General features: G+C 44.0%; 1 protein-coding gene across 2 annotated transcripts; it reads left to right on the top strand.

Annotated features, from left to right (window-relative positions):
• The first annotated feature begins 11 nt into the window (after positions 1–11).
• On the top strand, positions 12–18,032 carry LOC135375123 (uncharacterized). Of its 2 annotated transcripts, none has more exons than XM_064607834.1 (14): positions 12–440; positions 888–1,013; positions 1,935–2,078; positions 4,017–4,074; positions 4,757–4,897; positions 5,002–5,131; positions 9,200–9,392; positions 10,190–10,304; positions 10,695–10,917; positions 12,582–12,739; positions 12,858–13,156; positions 14,017–14,105; positions 14,789–14,955; positions 15,908–18,032. In XM_064607834.1, the coding sequence occupies exons 2-14, from the start codon at positions 896–898 to the stop codon at positions 16,041–16,043; spliced, it is 1,971 nt and encodes a 656-aa protein (XP_064463904.1). In that variant the 5' UTR covers positions 12–440; positions 888–895; the 3' UTR covers positions 16,044–18,032. The 2 variants fall into 2 exon arrangements, with proteins under 2 accessions (XP_064463904.1, XP_064463905.1); XM_064607835.1 differs by lacking the exon at positions 12–440 and adding an exon at positions 741–759.
• The last annotated feature ends 5,496 nt before the right edge of the window (positions 18,033–23,528 follow it).

Below are 23,528 nucleotides of genomic sequence, written 5' to 3'. Positions count from 1 at the left end.
ACCGACAAACTCCGGTTGCCCACGGCAACCGCCTCAATGGGGGTTAGTTGTCTTTCTTTTTGTCGGTAAGGGTACTAAAGAACGGCACTTAAAAAGCATATTATCTACCAGAAGAGCAACATTCGAACACCTTTTATGCCACGGTATTAGCTGTAAAATATGATATCTGTGCTCTGAGGGCGTGCGCCGCAATGGGATCCCTCGATGTGCAACTTCATCTCCGGCATTCTCATCGGGGCGACCGTGGTACCAACTCAATGCTTCACGACGCTTCTCTGAAGGGTGTCACGAAAATCTGCGTAACTTGGGTTTAGTGTATTCCTTAATATTTAGACGGTTGTCACCCCGCTCCGATCATATCTTCAGTAGTATTTGTTTATGCCAATTTTGGAACACGGATGACGACTCCTCAAAGATCAAGGCAGAGATAATTATACCAGGTAAGGTTATAAGGTCTTCGCTGTGATCTTGCACGTTTTCGGCCCAATACCTACAAATCATATCTTAGAGCGGATTGCGGTGATCTCTTGTGTTCCATAAGGTCGCTTCAGAAATGCGGAGTGAGGGGGAGAGGGAAGAGGAGAAAGAGGAAAAAAAAATCACAATGTGTTCTTGCATCACTTTAAAGAAACACTCATTTTGAATCATTTGTATTGTCTCTGCAACTCTCCCGACGCAATACTAGAAACTGCGAATATGTTTACTCGTTGTTTACGCGTTCAAGAATACGAGCGGTATTCATACGCCCCACACAAGGCCGTGAGGAGCCATCATGCAATCATGCACAAACACCACATAGGCGGTGTAATATGTCACCGCCGTGGATTTCTTGATGCCTCCGATAAAGGGCTTTCCGCTGCAATGACATAACGGCTGTTACGTTTCAGGTGTTCTGATGGCGAGCAACATAATCGAAGTGTTCATCGAAACACTACATGGCACGGCGTTCGAGTTGCTCGTATCGCCCGCTGACACGGTGGTGTCAATTAAATCCAGAATATCAAGACTAGAAGGTAAAGAAAAATCTGTTTGTGGTCCACTTTGTCGCTCCTCGACTATCGCCACGTTGTGTCGTCAAACGCTGATGTGCTCCTGTTGCGAACAAAGTTGTGACTCATTTATGCCTTGTTTATCTGTCCGGCCTAAAAGGAAATAACAGACGGAAGGCCACTGTTTTAGGAACGTGCCGAAGCTCACGTCTGTTGGAACCGCGGTGCTTAGCGTAGTGTATTGAGTAAACGTACAGCATCCGTGATGTTGGAGTTACCCCCGTTAGCAACAGTTAGATGAGGCAGGCCGATTGGGGAAAGTGCATGTAGAGTTGTTTGCGGTTGCGACGATGTGACAGTAGCACTGAATGCGAAAAGGACTGTTTAAAGTTTGTGAGAAACAACACTACAATCTTCAGAACTAGGAAAAATGCGATTATGTGGCTCGTACATTTAACGTGCCAGCACTGTAATGACTATATGTGTGCATTATGACCATACGAGCTTGCAAAAGACCGCTGTTACAGGCTCCTGTTAGTAAATGATTTCCTGTACTTCTTTTCTTTTTATGCATTTAATTTGTTATTGCTGTTGCAGTGCGATTTCTTAAAAATTGTGGGGGTAATTTATTCTTAAATTCTGCCAGTGGGCATATGCAGAAATTGTCTCAGTGGAAGTGGAGGGTTGCGACCAGTTTAAGGAAGAAGGGATACATGATTAGTAAATTTGTTGAGTTGAAAGTATTCCCGGGCTCTTGATTGCATACTACCACACAAGCCATTTGCCTATTCTGCCAACTCCGGACACGCGAATCATTTATGGCTGCCAGAATGTCATGGGCTTCTTACTGTTCGCATTGTTATGTTTGCCAGTCATCACTGCTTATGGAATGTCGCAAACGGTATTGTAAGCAAAGGTAACCCCATATTCCCTTTTACGATGCAGGGATACCGGTGTCCCAGCAGCACCTCATCTGGCAAAGCCAGGAATTACCCGACGAGTCGTCCTTGCGTGACTTCAACATCACCGATGGCTCCACCCTCAAGCTTGTGCTGGGAATGCGGGTTGGCCCGATCAACACACGAAAAGGTGCCTTTCAGGGACATCTTGGGAAATCTTGAACTTTTGCGTAGAGCGCCACCTTTATAGAATAGACCCTCGTTAATTCAAGCCCAGGGGGTACCACAGATTTTTTTGTAATCATAGAAAGTGCAATATTTCACCTTACATATATGCTGCATGACAAACTGTACATAGAGAGCACATTTTCAAACATTCCTTCTGCTAAACACATCTACCACAGTATCGTCCACATCTTCACTTGAAGTTAAGGACATTGTTTCTCTATTTCCCATACACTGAGGTAGTCGTAATAGAGGACACGTGTGTTGAAAGATTACCTCTGGCAACAAGTCCTAAGCGGACAGTTCAAGTTTCGGTTGCATGCAGATAAGCGCTGCCTTCCCGCATACACTTATGTGATTGAATGTGTTTGAATTAATTGAAAGTATGAAATATCGTGGTTTGAATTAATTTTTTTCCATCAATTGAGATGGTGGAAGTCGAAGCTAAACACTACAGAGCTAGAAGAGTGCCTGGGCTTACGTACGGACAGCAGCGATCCAATTTGATTATGTACACAAAAGGAGGTTATACCAATATATACACTAGTATATAAACTAATACCTCTGTCAGATGGGCACATATACGGCCTTTAAAGTTTCGGCATTAAGAAATGGCCGTAAGTTAGATAGGCCTTAAGCTCTGGGCAGCTGCCAGATGGTATCCGTGAAGTCATCTTGTTGGTGATGTCCACATCGATAAACAGGTCTGTGAACGTTGAATGTAATGTAGTGAAGTCAAATTTTTTTCATACTGAGAGGATACGAAAACAACGTTTTGTTGGTATTTTGAAAATACAACAGCAAATTACATATGCTTTGAAGTGCTTTTGATAATTTTTTGAGTGGCGTCCGACGTTTTGGATGCAGACGACGCGGTGCGATGCCGCCTGCAGTGGTTCGAGGGTGTCACTACGAACTTAACACCTTGTACCGACGAGATAAAAAGCGAAACAAAGTGCGAAAGTGCCAGAACAACACGAAAAAAAAAAAGTGACAACATTACGTCGGGTAAAAAACATTTTATTTCAAATTGAATTACATGTGCAAAATCCTGCTTTTACGTCACTTGGTGACGAGGCTTGGGCAGTTTCGATGGAATGCCGTAAACTGTCTTGCGGGAACGCCATTGCCCTTCTATCTCAGTTTTGTCATAAAGGCTGTATCGTACCCCGTCTGGCAAGGAGTTAATGACAGTATGGACTTACGGCCGTGACCGTTAAGGCCGTAAGTGCGCCTGTCTGACAGGGGTATAAAGAAACATGTTAACTGTTTCGTTATAGCTCACGTAACTTAACAAAAGAAAGGGAGATGACGACAATAATAACAAGCTAAAAATGTTAAACGTCATATGTACACTTATTGGCACTACTATACTGGCAAAATAAGGTATAAAAGAAACATGCATCGAAAGAAAATTACAATGAAGGAAACAATACATCAAACGGACATAACCAACGTCAACACAAGTACAGCTACTACAGCATAATGACGTTGTGAGACAGAAAGTGCTTTGGGTTCCCTAAAGGAGGTCCTTTCAATATTAATATTATGTCTGCAAAGATAGTTTAAGAGACGTGACATGGTTGCTTCTAACCTTTGAAGTCCGTAGCTCGTCCTAGAAAAAGGTTCATAAAATATATCAGGGTCACGGAGGGTGTGCTGTTTTTGTTAGCTCTTATCTGAGCTGTGTCGACTAAGTCGTTAGTATCAATTAATGATTTCTTGTATATGCAGTTGTGAGATGGGAATAGTTCAGATGAAAAATAGGCATTTTTTTGTGTTTATAGAAAAGCGAATGTGAATTAATACGAGTCTACTGTAGCTGCTTCATGATATGAATGGTATATATGATGGTACATTCCTTTCGCTCTGGTTTTGTAAAACGTTTATTTTCTTGTAACAGCCTCTGTGGAAGAACGACCATCTTTACTGGACGTCGCAAAATACTTGGAAGCGAAAGGGTGAGTGGAAGGGTAGTGCATCAAGGTGCAGAAATATTTGTAATTTTGTTTATTGACAAGCGTTGATACATCAAACAATTATAGATTGTAGTGCAAGAATGTGCAGAGCATGTTTGCTAGGACTGACACATAATATATGTATTTAGAAGTGATAGAATAGGGCTACATATCAATAGAGCCTGAACTTCTCAGGAAATGTTTTTTCTAAATTCAGGGGGGGTAAAAATCGGGTAAATAAACATATGCTCTAAAATTAATGCGAATTCGGGTGGAAAAACTTCCTGCATGTTAAATTCAGGGAGAAATCCGGCTCAGTTACCGAAATTAACCGTAATGGTTTGGTACAAACGGTGATGTCACTGAATTTGCTGCAAAACAAGTTAGTGTGTATCCTTACGGACGTCTCAGTGAGGCCAATTTTCCGGGTAAAAATCAGGTTTCGCCCTAAAGAGGCAACCTTCAATTCGGGGCGCAAATTCGGGGAAGAATCGGATTAAACGCTAAAACTTCAGGCTCTACATATCAATATATATAAAAACATCAGTTAAGAAATCAATATCTACCCATCTTGGACAAAATATCCGGAATTTTGTAATCGATTGGAAGAAAGTGGAGGAATATTGGAGTGGTGCAGCATTGACTGTGTTACTGGAAACCTTGTTTCAACCATTGACTGTTTCAGGGATGAGCTGTCATTGGGATCTGCACGTCTGCAGCCAGTCACCGTTGTAGTAGTTCACGATGGCGACCAGGTTCACCTGTACACGTTGGTGAACACATTGAGCAAAAGCGGGCGGTCGTCAGCGTCTTCAGATTCCCTCAGGTGGGCACCGTAGCAGTCGATTTGTGATAACCACTGTCACCGCACAGAAAGAAAAAAGTGTGTTGTCATGCCATCGTACTGATGTACTGTTCCTGTGTGTCTAGTGAGGACTCGACAAAGGAACTCCGTGGAGAAGATATCGTAGAGGAGATCAGCCACCAGCGAGAAAACATGGAGATGAGGCAAAAAGTCGCGCTCTTGCAGAAGAAGCTCAAGGCTGCTCGAAGGAAAAAGGTATTCATGCCAGCAGATGTGTCGTCTGAGATTGTAAATACATAGGGCCTGACTTTTTAGGGTTAAACCCGTATCCGCCCGATATTTACCCCCCCGAACGAAATCTGTAAAATTCGGGTTTAACCCGAATTCACCCGAAAACATCTGGGTCGCGTGGCACACTCATAAGCGTGCATTCAAATAAAGTTTGATAACATTGCTAAACATTAGTTCCATGTTAAGACAAATTTTTATTAAACAAAAAAAATCACCCGAATACACCCGAATTCCTGACGACAGAATATGCCGTAACGGGATTTAACCCGAATACACCCGAATTTTCAAATGAAAAATATCACCCGATATTTACCCCCCGAATCTGGCCAAAAATAAAACCTGAAAAAGTCAGGCCCTATATACATAGTGTTTGTGATTGTGGCAGAGGTATCTCAATGATACAATCACAGATGGTGCAAATTTTGGAATAAGTCCTTTACAAGCCCTTGCCGGAATGCTGTATGTGTAACAGGTTATATTTTCTGGTAGTACAGGTGCTTTTCTGGGCCGTGCCGGATAATATGATCAGGCCGTGTGTAGCTCCTGCGCTTATGCCGGAAACAATATAGCAACTAACTCGGATGCGGTGCCTCTCATTCGTATCCGGGCGAACTGCATGTGCACGATTGTATATGCTTTAAAAATATTTTTAAAAAATTATTAACAAAATATATAAAATGAAAATATTTAAAAAATATATATTTTATATGTAAAATGTATAAAAAAAGTGTTTCTTGCAGGAAGGACAACATTAGAAACGTCTAACTTGTCTGATTGTGAGTTGAGAGAAAATATGTATCAAGAGGGGATTCCCCACACTTAGGTTTACTACTCTATAGTTTGTTTGTGAACATGAGAATCTGAGATGACACAAAAGATTTTGAGCATACCCTAGTGATTCACAGCATCGAGGTTCTACGCCGAGATCTACTGCTGTTCTCTTAAACCTGTTTTCTGTTGTTGGGATGACACTGCTCCTTTGGGGTCTAGGTTCTCTGAAGTTTATCATACATGTCTGTGATGTTATGAAGTCTGCCGATTTTGTGTAACTCCCATTTCGACGCTATCTCGTAAAATGGAAGGTAACGACGGAACGTTCGGGATCAGGGTAAAGAATTCACCGGCATGACATGAACTGAGGATATGCTTTGTGCATGGTTCCTGCTGGTCCTCTATACTCTTGAATACCCTGGAATTTGAAAATGCCATTTTCGAGGCTCGGAACGCGTTGAAATTTTCCCATAGTCCTTGAAAAACCTTGATTTGCATATTTTTATTCTTATTCTCGTGGAGCTACGAGTGCAAATTCCGCTTTTCCAGTGTCAGAACTGTAGCTTCAAAACTGCTGGTGTTAGCACTCATGGCAGTAGGATTCAGCAGCAGAAACCAGAAGTGCATGAAATGAATGGCAGCCCGTTTTGTATTAATCAATCTTCCTTTCTGTCCTATGATCTTTAATGCTCAAGAGTCATCAATCACGTTTGTGAACAAATCATTTTTGTGCAGTAGCCATTGCAGTATTGTGCAGTGATACCTGTAGTTTATAAATGTCTTGGTGAAATGTTGAAACCCTGGTCATAAACTGTGTTTTATACCGAGACAAAGTGGCGGCTGAGCCTTAAAAGGTCCTTGAAAGACCCTCGAATTTTCGTTCCAAAATTCAGTGGGAACCATGGCTTTGTCATTGTGATTGGACTTGTATCACCGATATTAACAAAAACAATTCTGTCTGAAGCTCAAATCTCAGATTTGGGAATTGCTGCCAAAAACAATATTAAGGAAAGACCTCAGGGGCTCCTCCCCTAGCATATCCTTACCGGTTGGCCAAAAGTAATGTTTGTTGCTGACTCTGGCTGCGGAGGATTTTGTTTCTGTTCCTGTGTTTGCAACATCAAAATTGACGAAAGAAGGCCACTGGATAACACAGGGGTACCGACATTATTGCAGCAGCAACCACTGCTTGGGTCCCACACTGTAACACTCTACCCACAACTTTGTAAATTGATTGCTCTACCTCTGTGTTTCCTGTGATGCTTGCGTACAGATGTCACAGTGCATGTTTGTTCTGACACACCATAGTGGGTAGATTGACGCAACAGTAATGTTCTTACACCCCTGTCATTTGGGCAGCCTTCAATTATCGTTGAATCTAACAGCCATTGAACACGCACGTAGCACCCCCAAACATGTAACATATCAACTTTTCAAGGAGCATTCGCTCCAGTGCTCCTTGGCAAGTTGACAAGCTTCAGGGACCTGCGTGCATGTTCAATGGTCGTTGATTTCAATGATACAGTAGAACCTCGTCCATTTGAAGTCGTCCGGACGGCAAAAAGATTTCTAACTAAGCGGACCTGGGCACATGGTGAAGGAAAATATATTTATTTGTCGAAGAACTCTCTTACCTTCGTCTGCCGCTTTCCGAAAATGACACCGGATGTCACCGTTCGTTCAAGATGGGCTACGAAGTCCATCACATCGTTGCGCGCGGCACTGGCCTAACAAACGTCCGAAAACGATTGCGCGTGTGCAGATTCATTGCCGCTGCCGTCATCACTCGGTTTATTAGCACGAGTCGTGTTCAGAACAATGTCCCCAGTGAGAGTTACAGCACAGGTCTGTTCTGTGCCTTCTATTCTGGCGTACTCTTCGAAAGACGCGAAGCCCTTCTCGGAACTTCAATCACCGACAGGAGCTCACGGCACGTTGCAGATCTCGCTGCTGCTATGATCGCCACTTTTTCTTTCATCGTCGGCATCTTGTACTTCACACGCGGGCAGTCTGTGCAGCCCACAGGCAAGAAGTGGACCTTGAAATGGATCTCAACAAAAGCAACGAAACGAAAGCAAGCCAAAACGCAGTTTGCGTAATCCGTAATGACAGCACGGCTGGGACGCTGGGTGGCAAGGAAGCGTGATGAGTAGAGCCTGAAGTTTTCGGGAAATATTTTTTCCTGCATTCGGAAGGTAAAACTCGGGTGAATAAACATGTGCACTAAATTCATGCAAATTCGGGTGAAAAAACTTCCAGTACGCTAAATTTGGGGAGAAATCGGGCTCAGTTATTCAAGCTAATTGTAGCGGTCTGGTACAAATGGTGATGTAACTGCATTTTTCTGCCAAACAAGTAAGTTAGTGCATTCCTACAGACATCCCAGTGAGGGCAATTTGCCGGGTAAAAATCGGGTTTCACCCTAAATAGGCAACCTTCAATTCGTGGGGTGCAAATTCGGGGAAGAATCGGGTAAAACCTTAAAACTTCAGGCTCTAGTCATGAGCGAGGGGGGTTGTGCCGCGTGATCGGTGGCTGGGAAAGGCTAGTCGGCAAGGGAGAAAGCACGTTGTTTTGCCGTGAGATGCCGATGGGAGATGAGGAAATTCGGTAGGAAACTTACGGATTAAGCAGGCTACGGGCCAGATTTCTTCAAATTCTGCGGTCAGATTGCAATGTGCGAAGACGGGACCGCAGCAGTCCTTCAAGTTCGCCGGAATTTCGAATCAAGCAAGATCGAATTAGTGAGGTTGTGCTGTAATTGTGGATTGCCCTTATTTATTTATTTATTTATTTCAGAATACGACCAAAGGTCCCTTGGGGACATTACATGGGGGAGTGGGTTACAATAATAAACAGCATCACGAGTATGTGTAAATCACATTTAGTTCAGCAAAATAGTGAAAATACAACGCCGTGATAATGTGAGATAATAAAATGACATACGTACAACAAGGTTTATGCATGAAAAAATCAACATCATCATAGGCTACAATGAAAACTGGTTCATGTGGTATACGTTAATAGTATGTTAAGAGGTACTGTACGCAAGCAAAACACGTAGAAAGGTAACGGAATAATAACTATGAGAACAGAACAGAGATGGCATTACGAAATTCTTGAGTTTATGATGGGGTTCTTACATCCCGTGTGGTTTCCGGGAGTGGAGGCGGCCGATGGGCGTGAATTTTTCTTGGACATAATTTGTTAGTGTCTAAGCAAAAATTGTGTGCATTTTCGCTTCTCCTTTCTCCCGATCAGGAAGGTGCTGTCTCCCACGAGCCAGATTCCGAGGAAGAAGCTAAGGTTAGCCAGCAAAATCAGTCAAAGAACAGGAAGGAGCCACCACTGCGTCTTCCACCATTGGCGCCCACTCGGAGGGCATCCCTCTGCGCTTCCAACGGCTCCATGTCACGGCGGTTCATCACCTGCACACTGCGGCGTGCACATAGAGGTGTGGCAGGTTTTTATTATTTTTTGTTTGATTTGATTTTTATTTATTTTATTTCATTTTTAGTTATTTAATTTAATTTGTATTTATTTTATTTTTATTTTATTTCATTTTTGTTTATTTTATTTATTTTTATTTTCATTATTGTTTGCTTTATTTTTTATTTATTGGTTTTGTTTGGCATGTGGTACTACAGCAACAACCACTCGAGCAACTCTGTTTGCAACAGTGTCGTTTTTAGATCCTCTGTTTTTTTTGTTTTTGTTCTTTTTTCATTTCTCGGTTTTGCCATTTGCAATCGTGTCTTCAATTCGCTTCCTGTTCTCATCTAGAACATCGTTCGTGGTGGAATTTATCCGCAGTTTGTTTTCCCATTTGTCCATTCTCGTCCACCATTCTGAGCAAGCTTGCTTTCTGTGCGAGCGTCAATGACATTCGCTCGTGGAGAGGATCAGTCATGCTGTCATGCACACACGACTCCTACGTTATTGACAAACAAACACGCGGAATCTGGACAATTGACACAACACGCACGTGCAGAGGCGCCACTGAGGCGGTTGAAGGTGGCAACGGTGGAACGTGCAGTGCCACCACTGAACTGAGTTCTCCCCGTGCCTGGTTTGGTCCGTTCCTTTCGTTCCTGTGCCTATTACTGCAGCGACCATTCAAAACGATTTTCACTTTGCGTTTGCATTTCCAATGACCGTGTTTTTACGAAACGTGGAGTTGCAATAGCAGGGCTCTACTGTGTTGAGCATGCAGGAACTTTAGCCTTATTGTTTCTGTTTTTCTGGAATCAGAGTCCCCCGCCGTGGAGTGCTGTGCAAACAAGATGTCTCCACGTCTTCCCGAATCCGTCTCAACAAGACCCCCTCCAGGTAGTGGCATGTCAAAACCCCAAGAGCTCAAATCCAGGTGAGTGTATTACCTATCAGGAGCAGTGGCATAGCCAGAAGGAGGGGGAACTGGGGGGGGGGGCATTTGGGAGCGGGAAAGCGAGGGCAAAACCCTCCCTCCGTAAAGTTTCCGTAAATTTTTTTTCTTCTTGAGAAAGTGAAGGAAAGCAGAAATTGCAATTTCTTTACTCATAAATCACGAACGATGCAGCGGATGACTCATGTTCCTTTTAAGTTGTACTCAAGGTAACATCTTTCATTTCATGAGGAGACATTGTTGCAGTTTAGTGCCTCTTTAAGGTAAAGTGTTGTTGGTGTCGCTACCAAAACGTTTAGACATCTTAATAAAATTTTGGTGAGGGTATTTGGCTGGAATTTGCATTTCAGTGCACATCTCATTGCCTTTCAGTTGCGCAGTGCCAAGGTGCCTTGGCGGAGGCGACGGCGCTGCAAACGCATTAGGTGGGAACTCCAGGATGCAGCCTTTAGAAGGACAAGGGCTGTCCAGGAGAAGTAGAGATATTGTAGTGCTAGCAGCATCTCTGCCCTCGTCTATGACCCAGTGGGACAAGGACACGGATGACAACAGCCCCCCGGCCACCGGGCACCGCGCCTTGCAGAGCCTTTATAAGGTTGGTGCCTGTGGAACTCTCGGCAGAGTTCTGTAGTGTGCAGCAGAGAGTAATACCATATTTAAGGGTACTTCTATAATTCCTGCTGTTTCTTCTCTTCCTTTTTCTCTTTTCCAGGGCTGCGAGCTTTGATGAATCTTTCATTTCTTTTTTTTTTCTTACTAATATCATTTTTGTTCCGTGAATGTTGTCTCCTTTTGTAATGTGCTTGAAATGCGTGTCCATTTTGGTACGTTGGGATGTAGATGACTACATCTTTCTTTGCATATATGGTCAAGGTAACTTGGGAAGAGACATGTCACAAAAAAGTGCAAAATGGCAGCTGGCATGAAAAATCTAAATTTGGACTGACCTATTTGACCACAAAGTCACCCTCCCACCTAGATTGCATGAATTTTAGTTCCTTTTGTACGCGCTCCAATATCGAATGGTGTCGGCGTGCTGCAGAGAACTGAGAACTACCGTAGTGTGGATGCGTCGTCTGCTTTTACACGTTTACCCTGCATTCAGTGCAATAGGTGGAGCACTGGGGAAGAACAGTATTGTACCGTCGCGGCACAAGTGATCTTCCTGTGAATATACGCAAGAATTATGAAAAAGAACCATCTACTTCGAACATCAGCTCACGTGTTACCCACACTAGAAAGGTGATAGTGTCGCCCCCTATAGATCGATCTTGCAGTGAATAGCGTGAAGGCAACTGCGTCGTCTGCTGCGAACCTCCACCATCTCGAAGCTCACACACAGCTCACGACGCACGGACAAGAGGTGTAGCTGCAGTAGAACCTCTTTATACTTCCATAGTAAAGTTGGTCAGATCGCTAAAAAAACTAAAAAATTCGCTGTATCTGTATCCTGACTGCATCCAGTAGTTCATGGCTGGGGTTTCAACAGACTGGGACCGCAGGTTTACTTCGCCATAACCATATCTTCACTCTATCCACCTACCTTGTTTCATTTCTGGCACCACCACTGATGATGTTCTACGTCAAGTCAGCCCCTGTTAGCTTCTGTCAGTGCATGGTGGTGAGAAGTGGCAGTAATGGAACTTGCAGAGACTGAGCAAACTTTCTTAAGAAAGACACAACATGCAAGCCTCGCCATCACACGAGCAGTGATTTGAGTTGACAAGAAGTCAACGAGCGCTGCTGGCGGGACTCCAACCCACTCCTCTCTAAGTTCCGGTCTAGTGTACTACCAGTTAGACAATGCTGTCGTCAACATACCATGAAGGCATGGACACATGTTCACTCTGGTCCATTCTCGGTTACATTTTCCGTGCACACAGCAAGAATCAGACACACATTTTTTGTCGTAGCCAAAAGTAGCTGAGGATGAATGAACAATTAAGTCAGTCTACCTGGAGAACAATAACTGTAGATCCTGTGTGATTGTTTTACAGCTCCAGAAATAAAACCAGATTTTAACCCCAGACTAAAAGAACAGGCACAAAACCCGGGATCACAAGGGTCTGTTTACGAAACAACATTAGTAAATATATCGCAAATACACGTGAAGAAAACCTTGTGGAAATCGAAAGCTTGATCACAGCAAGATTTGACTAATTCTGATGGTATACACAACACTGGTAGTCGTAGTTCAGCTTCTGAGACAGTTAAAGAAAGTTTTGAGACAGTTAAGAAAGTTCAGGTGTCGTCATTTAGGTCCTTCCTCCTGTGACACACCATAGTCGAGACGTGGTTCCAGAGGAGCAGGAAGTAGGTGTGACGGAGCAAGAAGTGAGCAGTCCACCCCTAGTAGAGACGACACCCCTCGAACTGGACCCCTGGGATTGCCCTCGGCCCAAAACTGCCCCACCAAGGTGAGACCAGAGTACCAGAGGGAGTGTGGGTGACAGTGAGACTACCAGAATCACATGTGCATAAGGAATGGCTCCTGGTCTATCCTAACGGTACCCATATTCCGTTTTCCCAATCCAGGGTGGTCCGCCTGTCCGTCGTCCAGCAACAGGCCAATTCATCCCCTGTCTCTTCTTCGTGTTCTCCGAAGGACACTAAGGACAGTAACTCTGCAGGGACAGTGGGAGCCACACACAGGTCAGCACTGCAGAGTGGTGCTGACGTGCGGTGGATAGTGTGCCCGCAAGGCGGTGTCCCCAAGGTCCTTGGTGTCGTACCCTCGGATTCCAACATCTTGGGCAAGGTTACCGGTCTTCGGGGTCGACCGTTCAAGCCCGTGCAGACGGCTGCCGACGATGAAAGCGAAGACAAAGTTCCTGGTATGCACTCTGGTACTCATGCGCACGGATGAATCTTATCATTTCTTATCGTTAATTATAAATTCTTATCTAATTATTATCATTTCTTATCATCTTATCATTAAGGCCATTCCACGGATGTCAGTGTACCTAACACCCCTGTACCGTGGGCAGTCTTCAATGATGGTCGAAACCAACAGCCATTGAACGTGTACGTGGGGCCACCACGCGTGCAATGTGTCGGCCTGTCAGGAAGCGTTGGATCCAATGCTGTCTGTGGAGTTGCCACGTTACGCGCTTGGTGGCGCCACGTACGGTAGCTAACCGAGTTTCCGGACTCGACGGTGACTGGAGAAAAGTCTGAATAGTAGAACAGTCTGAAAGATCAGGCGTCTACTAACTTAAAGTTTATTTCAAATTTTTATTGCAAAAAAAATGAGTTTTTGGAAATAACATTTTTGGCAGGAAAAATCTATCTTCTATATGATCCTGGAGCAGTTTCGTACAAATCCGCCCCAAAGTGCACCAAAACTCGTTTTTTTCTGATGCAATATTGCAAAAATGACAAAAGATAGTTGTTTCACTACCGAGCGACGCAATCTTTCAAAGTATCTCCTCTTCAAAGTTCCTGCACATCAGAAATTGCTCTCTCACGGACATCATCCGATGACACATGTCACAAAAGTGATCTCAAGGGCAGTTGTAGCAGGAAAATCGCATTGGGCATCATGTTCTGTGTGATAAAATCTTATGGCCTTCCTGGAAGAATTTCAGGCCATAGAGAAACAGAAATGGCTTTGCTGGTACTATTGTCAATGTGAAATGTTGCTGCACAGGTTTGCAGTGTGACTTACAAAACTGACCCATGATGTATCTTCCAGCGTCACAGTCCAACGGACAGCCTGAAGACAACAACAAGCACTTTGGAAATTCCGACGCTAACGCTTCCAACTCGGAACAGCCTTCAGCAGTGAGTTGTAGCTTGTTTTTGAGCTCTGTGCTGGTTTTCATGGATGAGGTCATTCTTCATGGTTTGCAAGCACAAAAGGAACCGACCCATCTACGTACCAGGTGTTCAGATTGATACTGAAATGTTTAAAGTATATAACTGTAACGACGAAGTCTATATTAACTTTGACAGGATAAGGACTACAGTAACAGTAAAGTACACATAAAGAATATATAAGTTAGTAAACAGTGCAATCTAAAGACAAGTTCACAAAGTGTTATTGAAAAAAACAGAGAAATCTAGTTCGAACTTGGTTACGAACATCTTATTGACCAGCTTTCGTGCAGAATCTGCACTTCATTAGGTCCTGATGCAGGTCATAATAATAGGTGAACTGTATTCTGACTATCTTTCACATGCTCTTGATGACATTTTTATATTTGAAAAAGAAAATGAAATTGTACATTTGGTACAGTCACTGGTTTTTACTGAAAATTATAAAGCCTCCACAAGTTCCCCTGTACGCACATCATCTGAACGATATTCAATTTTTACAACAAGCCTGGTCTGTGATCCAAAATGTGTGGTGTACAAACATATTTTGTGGCCCAAGCTCGCTGCTACGCTCTTGTTAAAAAGGCTTTCTTCTTTTTGTTTTACACGTAGCAAAGTATGTTTTATTGACCCAAGTGGCATTAATGCAGAGCAACGCACCTCCATCAAGTCACCCTTCTCCGCCTGCGACCGAGGAGCAAGACAAGCCTATGGAGAACGGCCAGCAACTGCCGCCTCTGAAGGCCAAGAAAAAAATGGCCAGGCGCTGTGATTGGTGCAAACGCAAGACTGGCCTAGCATCCACTTACGTCTGCAGGTGAAGCCTTTTCTAATTTCTGCATAGAGGCGTGGAAACGATGCAGAATGGTCTTTCTCGGATCACGTGACTGACAAGATGCATACGTCATTCCCCAGGTCGAGAGTTACCCAGGGTGAATAAAAAAAACAAAAAACAGCCTTAGTGCGAACATGATGACATGCGTAACATGCAACATAATAACTAGGGCCTGACTTTTTCGGGTTTTATTTTTGGCCAAATTCGGGGGGTAAATATCGGGTGATATTTTTCTTTTGAAAATTCGGGTGTATTCGGGTTAAATCCCGTTACGGCATATTCTGTAGTCAGGAATTCGGGTGTATTCGGGTGATTTTTTTTTGTTTAATAAAAATTTGTCTTAACATGGAACTAATGTTTAGCAATGTTATCAAACTTTATTTTAATGCACGCTCATGAGTGTGCCACGCGACCCGGATGTTTTCGGGTAGATTCGGGTTACACCCGAATTTTACAGATTTCGTTCGGGGGGTAAATATCGGGCGGATACGGGTTTAACCCTAAAAAGTCAGGCCCTAATAATAACTAGTGATGTCGCAAACTTTTCGCGGACCTTCCTTCGCGTCAGCTCCTGAAACAGTCAACCGAACCGTTCCAAGACGATGGTAGAAGGAATCTCCCCTGCTAACGCAGCTCTGCTTTGATTACCCCCCCCCCCCCCCCCCAAAAAAAAAAAATGCATACGCCCCCAAAATGCGTTGCAGACACGCGTTCACACTGATTAGTCCTCGCGACCTCGTTGATGCCCACACAACCAAAGATAATATACAAATGGAAGCTCTCGTTGCCACAAGCGCCACACCGTTATCTTGTTACGACCCGACCAAAATGTCTAACCCTTGCTAAGCTCACCCTGTGGTTTGGTCCCTGTGGTCGAAGGATGTCCTACAGATTTTTATTTTTATTTTTTTTCTTCTTTCTCGCGTCCATCCAGGTGCGGGAAAAGCTTCTGTGCCGCCCATCGCTACGCGGAAGTCCATCGATGCTCACACGACTACCGGACCGAGGGACGACACATACTTCAGCGGAGCAACCCTGTCGTGAAGGCTTCGAAAGTGCACAAGATCTAGCCAGCAAGTGATGGCCTTCGCAGTCACTTAGGAAACAAAGAAAATCATAGCCCATTGCGGATGCAATTTATTTCCGCCGTCTCCCTCTTATCCTTTTTTTTTTTTTAGAAGAAAATTAACTCCTTCGTACACTGTCCTTCCTCTCTCACCACCACCACCGCCGTTCGCACCCGTCCTGAGTCATCCCGTAAGCGACGAAAGTTTTATTTTTAATTAACGACGGAAAAAAAAAAGCCCATCTTTGTGAGCTCCGTGCGGGACGCCGCGCCAAAAACCCATGTACGTTGAGGAGCGGTCCTCGTCGAATCCTTTTGCACGTAATTTGCCGGCATGGTATCGGGTAAACATCGGGTAAAGATCGGGTAAACATGGTGAGGAACGCATAGAAAAACTAGGACAAGGGATGGGACGCGTTCTTCGCCACGGTTTCCTTAAATCAAGATGTCCTACATGTGTTCGCGCTTCTGATAGCACATATAAGGTAATGACGTCCAAAAATTTCAGTTTCCGATATTTCGTTAATTCTGGGCTTCTACGTGTCGTCCAGTGTTCGAGCGAGTGCCGCAGCGGAGCACCTTACCGCGTGTTTTTTTAAAAATCCCTTTTATTTTATTTATTTTTTTGGCTCCTTGCGTAAAATTTGTGCACCGTTCCCGGTACTAATACGGGATCGCCCCCACTATTCGCATCAGTTCCTAGGAGTTGTCAGGTGCCAAGAAACTTTTTCAAGAGCTTGTCAGACGTTGAAAAGGACGTTCCCCCGAATTGGGCACGGGGGAAAGCCGCGTACACCATCCTTCTCATAGCTGTGCCATGCCTAACGTGATGTCCTGCGTCCACGAAGAGGTCAACTTTTTTTGGCCGCGCCTTCTTAGATGTCCTCGGTATCATTTTTACCCCCGTCCCGGACAGTGCATGGCCCAGGTGCTTATCTGGTTGCTGTCATTTAGCCATTAATGGCCCTCATTCTACGTATGCACAAAAAAGAAAAGAAAAAAAAAAATGTACAGCGTATACTGGAATTGAGTATAAATTGTAGTGCACTAGACAAATCTTATCAAGAGGCAGTTTCTGGTTATCTTACTTGGCTCTTGGGTTGGTGCAAAAATTACTCCGAAGCAAAGCCTTTGCATGTGGGACTTCAACGGCTAATCTGACACCGAAGAGTCCCAGCATGGTGTGTTTCAGGTGTCTAACATGCCGTGCAGTGACGTTGCGGTATTTTATGGCCAGCAAGTTTGTGCCTCTGTTTTCATAGTGCACAGCTATCCTTCCTTCCTTTCTTTCCTCTTTTTTTTTTTCTCCCATAAGCGATTGGCCTGGTCTCGATGTAGCGGTGCTGACGGGATTTTCAGCGGCACTCAAAGCCAACCTCGTCATGAACCCTGCCAATGCATGCGTTGCAAAATAGTGTTTATGGGTGTAGGAGCGTGGTCTGTTTCTTTCTTGAAGATTATGTGGTTTCCGATTTTCTGCCCGTCGTCTGCTTCTAGCCGCACAGCACACCTTTTTCTGGCGACCCTGTGCACATGCACTGGATTAATATCTGAGGGCCAAAGATGGCAACCTGTAACCGTTGCGAAAGAAGCAAAAAGTTTTATGTTTAGTATGGGAAAGAGAAAAGATTATTTAAATGTCTAGCAGGGTCTGTTGTTTTGCTGCAAACTTCCTGTGCTGTAAATATATATATCCTTTGTTACTGTTGGCCTTCGTAATTTACCTTTGTTTAGCGTGGCTTGTAGCACTAGCGGCGTATCTGTAGTACCGACGAGCATCTAGGGTAAAGCAAAACCGTCGCCACATGTTTATTTGTACAGAACAATTAGCAGGGCCAACCGCCGATTTTGTGTCTGTCAATTGCACCTGTATCGAGTACCTTGGTCCTAAAATGCATCGAGGGACTGTAACTTCTGCAACAGCTAATAACATGTTGAATTCATAAAAATGCAACGTGTACCATCTTGTTCAATAAATATTTGCAGGAAATGATCTCATTTCTGGAATACTTGAAGGTACCAATGTCTGTAACACGTGATCTTTTTTTTTTAAAGGGACTATCACGTCCCTAGTGGTCGATTCCGAAACTACAGTGCCATTTAGCTCTGTGTTCATCGCTGGCAATGATGCCGAAAATCCGACGCGAATTACTAGGGCTGGGTGGATATTTGAAATATTTGATATTTGTACTGGATAACGGTACCGTGCTATTCGTATTCAAACCGAACATTTTATCAAATACTCAAATATATTCGAAATTCCGCAAGCTAGCTTCAACTCGTACCTCTGAGCATTGGGTGAAGTCTACATTTCTGCAACTCAAATATGTCCTGCAAGGTGGCTTCTCCCCACGTCTCTGAGCGTCAGGCGAAGCCCAGTTTACATTTCTGCCGGTGCTGGGTTGCGGGCATGGTTTAAAAGTGCGATTTGAGAGATCACTGAAAATTGCCACTTTTTAGAAATATTGTAGCAAATGTTGGCAGGGAAGTTTAAGTTAGTTTAATTGTTTCGAGCTTTAGCTGGACCAGCTGTGATACCATAGAAAATGGGATTTCATCACGTGGTGGGCTACGTTATTGTGTGGGCACTAGATTCCATCCAGAATTACAATTTTTGGGACAATTCTAGCACAAATGTATTCATCAATGAAATATGTGAAGCACAAATTAAAGGTAACATTTAGAGGGGGTGTGCAAACTTTTGCTCGGTACAAGTGATTGCAGGCTTAAGTTTCTTGGTGTAGCAAAGCTAGCCAGGACATAGTTTGTAGTTGCAGAGTCTCACAAACTACAACTGAGCACCTGGTTTCAATGCGGACTTTTGCTTACAGCAATAAGCACATACTTGTGCGTAGTATTCGACATTATTCGATTCGCTACCATTCGAAGATTGTACTATTCGATTCGTATCTGATTCAAACCCAAAAATCACTATTTGCACAGCCCTACGAATTACTGGAGTAGTTTCTGTGCAATTTGATGTAATGCATAGACATCGGATGCTGAGAACGTTACGAAATTCCCTCTCCGGAAAGGTCACGTGGACCAGGCCAATCAGCGAGCGCCCTTTGACGCGGACGAGGCCAATCGGGGAGCGGCAGAGAGACCTTAGCGTCCGACCATTGGCAACACCACCCAGACAGAGAAAGCCTGCTCACTCGTCCACGTGACGTAACAACTAAGAGTTAGCCAATCAGGATCGTGTTTTCAGTGGCCGTAGCCAATCACGGACGTGCCTTGAAGCAGTCGTAGCCATGGAGACGAACCGCCGTCGTCTGCAAGTAGTTCTTGAGTGTCCCCACGTAACATAGAGCACAAAACTGTCCTGTGTCTTCTCAAGAGCGTGTTGCACATTTTGTCCACAGATGTAAGTCTGCAGGTTCAAAGTTAGGTGCAATCATTTGCGAGTTCTTGAATTTGCAGAACGGGGAATTGCAGCAGTAGCAGACGAATTCTGACTTTATACGTCCACGTAGCGAAGGAGGGAGAGGAGGCAATGAGCCTTCCTTCTGTACCTAGGTGGCGTTTCCGCTGGGTGGGAGTGCAGAACGCGGAGAGGTCCGAGATTGGCCTGTAGAACACAGTTTCTACAGGGTTATTCTAGCAAACGTTACACATTTCGATCGCACTGTAAAAATAGAAGACTAGGTTTGGCCCATCCCAAACTTGGCAGACTGATAGCCATTTATCTGAAGTTTCATTTGAATTTTTTGTAGGCGCTATGGTCATGTAGAAAGAAAATTAAAAATCAAGCAAAATCTCGCCGCATGCATTTTCAATGGCCTATCCCACACAAACACCGCCATTTTTTCTTGTGTCTGCTTCACATTCACATCACTTCACACAGGTAGCGCTGCCTACAACGATGTCACATGCCGATTCCGACGTTATGCACCAATCGTCTTGCTCCTGTCTTGTTCTGTATGCTAGTGCCACCTGTGTGTGGTGAAATGAAACTGAAGCGCACAGAGCGGAAAATGGCTGCTTTTGAGTGAGATAGGCCATTGAAAATGCATGGGGCGAGATTTTGCTTGATTTTTAATTTTTCTTCTACAGGACCATAATACTCAGAAAAAATTCCAACAAAACTTCGGACAAATGGCTACCAGTGTGCAAAGTTTGGTGTTGGATGAACCCCGTCTTCTATTTTTATGATGTGATCAAAATGTGTAACGTTTGCTAGACTAACCCTGTAGTTATTATTGTCGTTCTTGTTTCGACAGCTAGTAGTGGACACTGTTTTCCACGGAACATGGTCATGTCAGCACTCGCACTGGTAAGCGAGAGTGTGTGTATTTACCGAGGTCTTTTCAGTTAGGGTGTCGAGCGACACGAATGCGAAGCAGACGACCTCGGAGACAACCACCTGCGCTCCCATTCTCGTACCTGTCGTTCTGGCTTAGCTGTAGAGGGAATGTTCGTTTATTGAATAAGTACGCTGTTTTCGGAAAAGAAATGTGGCCAAGTAGACCGTGAAACTGTGCCGAACGTTACCGTATCGCTGTTGTACATACCTTTCCGGATGCGACAGTCCCTTTAACCCTTGTGGTTTCCATGGAGTTGCACACACAAAAAAAACACCAACCGCGCGTCCTTTTCTTAATATTGAGTGGGATCCCTTTTTGCACATAATGCAGCTGGTCTTCACAGTTAAACAAAGTGCTCTTCTTTCCCTGACATCGAGCTTCGACTTTCGTCCGCAGCTACTTCAGTCTTCAGATGTTTTGCGAGTCTTCGCATCCTGTGATGTGACCAACGAAACACTACACTTCGACATGCCCACTAGTTCAGCAGCTCTGGTCACAGACACCCCAACCAAACACACACAAACTATCATCCACATCTGGAACTCTGTGAAGTCTGACATATCCTTTTGCTAAATCGAAGGAGCAGGTCTTTCGACCACCTAAACTACCAACGTTGATCAACGACTGAACGGTCTTGGTGACTGATAAAAAAAGGGGTTGTTATCGGTGATAGCAGCTCTGTGAGGTAGAGTTCAATTGAACTATGTAAAAATAGTATTATGCGTTGAAATTTGTTTTTTACTTTCGGGGGGTGGGGGGGAGCCATCAGGAAACAAATTTTCTGAACATTTTTTGGAAACCTAAAAAAAAAAGGCTTTCACATTTGAAACAAACACAAGACGTCGAGCAGCAATGCTGAGTGCGAAGTATTTAGTGGTACTTGAGCTCCCGTGTGGGCGACTGAATTTGCACATGGCTGAGTTCATTTTTCCAGGGCTCACCTGAAATGATGACGATGCAAATTGTTGGCGAAAAAATTGTTTCACGTGGGCTTAACCCAAAAAATTATGTGGCTCTATGTATACTGTGTTGTGGGTTTTGTTACATGAATAGCGCCAACAGTGTTTGAGGCCGAGAGATGAGGGGCCAGATGACGGTCTTGCAGGCACGTGTTTGAACAACGCCGCGAGGGCGCTCCTGTTAATGCTTTAAAAGGGAGTGGTATTCCCGAAAAGGTGGTTGCTGTTCCTGGTTGTTGTCTCGGCTGGACGTTGCACGTGCTTGTTCTTTTGGTAATAAGCCTTCTTTGTTTGCTCATTTTGCTGTGCTGCTTTTTCCCTCGTTGCTGAGCGGACGGATCGACGCCCCAAGAGCGGGGTAACACGAAATGCTTATCTATTTGCAACACTTGCAACATTACGAAATAACGTGGCTTGGGGATGGTGCATCGTGATATGGTAGATAACTGAGCTTAAGGTTACAGCACGTGCTTAAAGGTGCTAAAGGAAGTTCTTTCAGGGTGGGATTCTAGCGCGATTTTTATGCAAGATGAGGTAGGCATACAAACAAAGGGATACCAACTGTTTTGATTGTTCATGAAGCTAAATTTTTATTCATTACAAGGTTCCGCGCTGCCAAGGAAACTTAAGGAGCAGCTCGGGTCATATTATGAACTTTTAACTTGTCTGATATCCACATTACTGCAGTTTCAGAACGCCCATGAACACACGTTGCAGACATTGCCTCGGCTCTGAGCTTTCACACTTCCTTTGTCTTTGCCCTGAGGCTGTGCGTTTGTTCACAAATAAGATTTTGACATACAGAAACAATGCCTATGGTGTTCATGCTAGTCGAACCCCACATGCACAGCAGCTGCCACTGTATTAAGCAGATACATGAATGCAGACAGCAACAACACCTAAGGAATTGTGAAAATTTCACAACTCAAAGTCTTCATCACAGAGCTGGAGACTGGAAAACTTGGAACGTGACAGCAGATTTTTCAAAGTGCTGCATGCTCTCAAACCCACACCTGCATTTAGGTCATAGTTTTCTTCTTGAATGCTTTCAGTTTCCTGCACATCTGCAGAAGCAACGTTTTCACAGTGTAACAATGACTGGTGTTTTGGTTCACTGCATGATTCGACAAATTCTGGGAATGGGACCTCGTTGGCTCGGTTCAGTGTTGAGCATTGCTCAAAGCTGCTATCAACGAACTTCTTCCACTTGCTCACTGGTGTATTTGTAGATGTTTGCTCGCATCTATTAATGGCATCCTGCTCATCATCGGCAGGGACCAACTCTTCTTGATAACTCTGCAATATTAAAGTTCCGAGGTTTAAAAAAATAGGTAATAACATGGGTAATAAAGCCAATGAAACCTCAAAACTTGCGGGAAGTAATGCCAGTAATACAATGCAACAATAATACAAACAGCAACATGTCAGTGCATTTTAAATATTGTACTCGACTCCAACTGCATTTCATTAAACTCCAAAGCGCAGAAGTGGAGAAATTGTGTCATACCGTTTCAGTTTGTTCCTGTTCATTCAGACTAGACTGTGATAGTGTGCCTCTCATCGAATTTAGGTTCTGAACGTGTATCCTGCACTCCTTGCCAGATCCTCTTCCGTACTCCTGAGGAGACCTAACATCTGATCAACAACAGGAACCTGGGTCAGCTGGTAGAACATAACATGCACTTACCCGCGTTACAGACTGCTTTTCACCGCATAATTTGCACACCCATTTGTTTACTTTTTTCACCTGATGCACCTGAAACGTTTCACACTGATGACAGCGAACCACGTGGAATATCTGAGGCATCGTTTGTGCACGGCTGGACACAAGTCTAGTTGTTTTTCGGGCGATTTGTGCAAATTATTTCTCCCGCGCAAAGCAGAGCAGAATGGCGATGTCGTTGGATAGCGCTAAACGTAAAATGTGATATCAGGTCTAAGTACAATCACATAACAGTTTATGACGCGCGGATTGTTAAGTACTCAATTTTAGCATTCCAATATAGCGAAGCAATTTAGCATGGAATTATATGGGCAAATAGACTGAGACTGCGAAAGTGTGAGGCAGGCGTCGTCTGCTAGCGCCGAACGTTCAGGACGACTACCAGTGCGTATTTCAATTACCTTAGACTCACTAAATAAGCTTATTTAGCGACTCCAAATTCCCTCAAGTTAGCACTCTTCGTCAAATTAAGTTTTAAAAAAACTTTATTCAAACACACA

This window comes from Ornithodoros turicata, unplaced genomic scaffold, assembly GCF_037126465.1.
Source record: "Ornithodoros turicata isolate Travis unplaced genomic scaffold, ASM3712646v1 ctg00000829.1, whole genome shotgun sequence".
In the NCBI taxonomy this organism is placed as follows: domain Eukaryota; kingdom Metazoa; phylum Arthropoda; class Arachnida; order Ixodida; family Argasidae; genus Ornithodoros; species Ornithodoros turicata.
The sequence above is the reverse complement of the archived record's forward strand: the minus strand, read 5'-3'. Positions and strand labels throughout refer to the sequence as shown.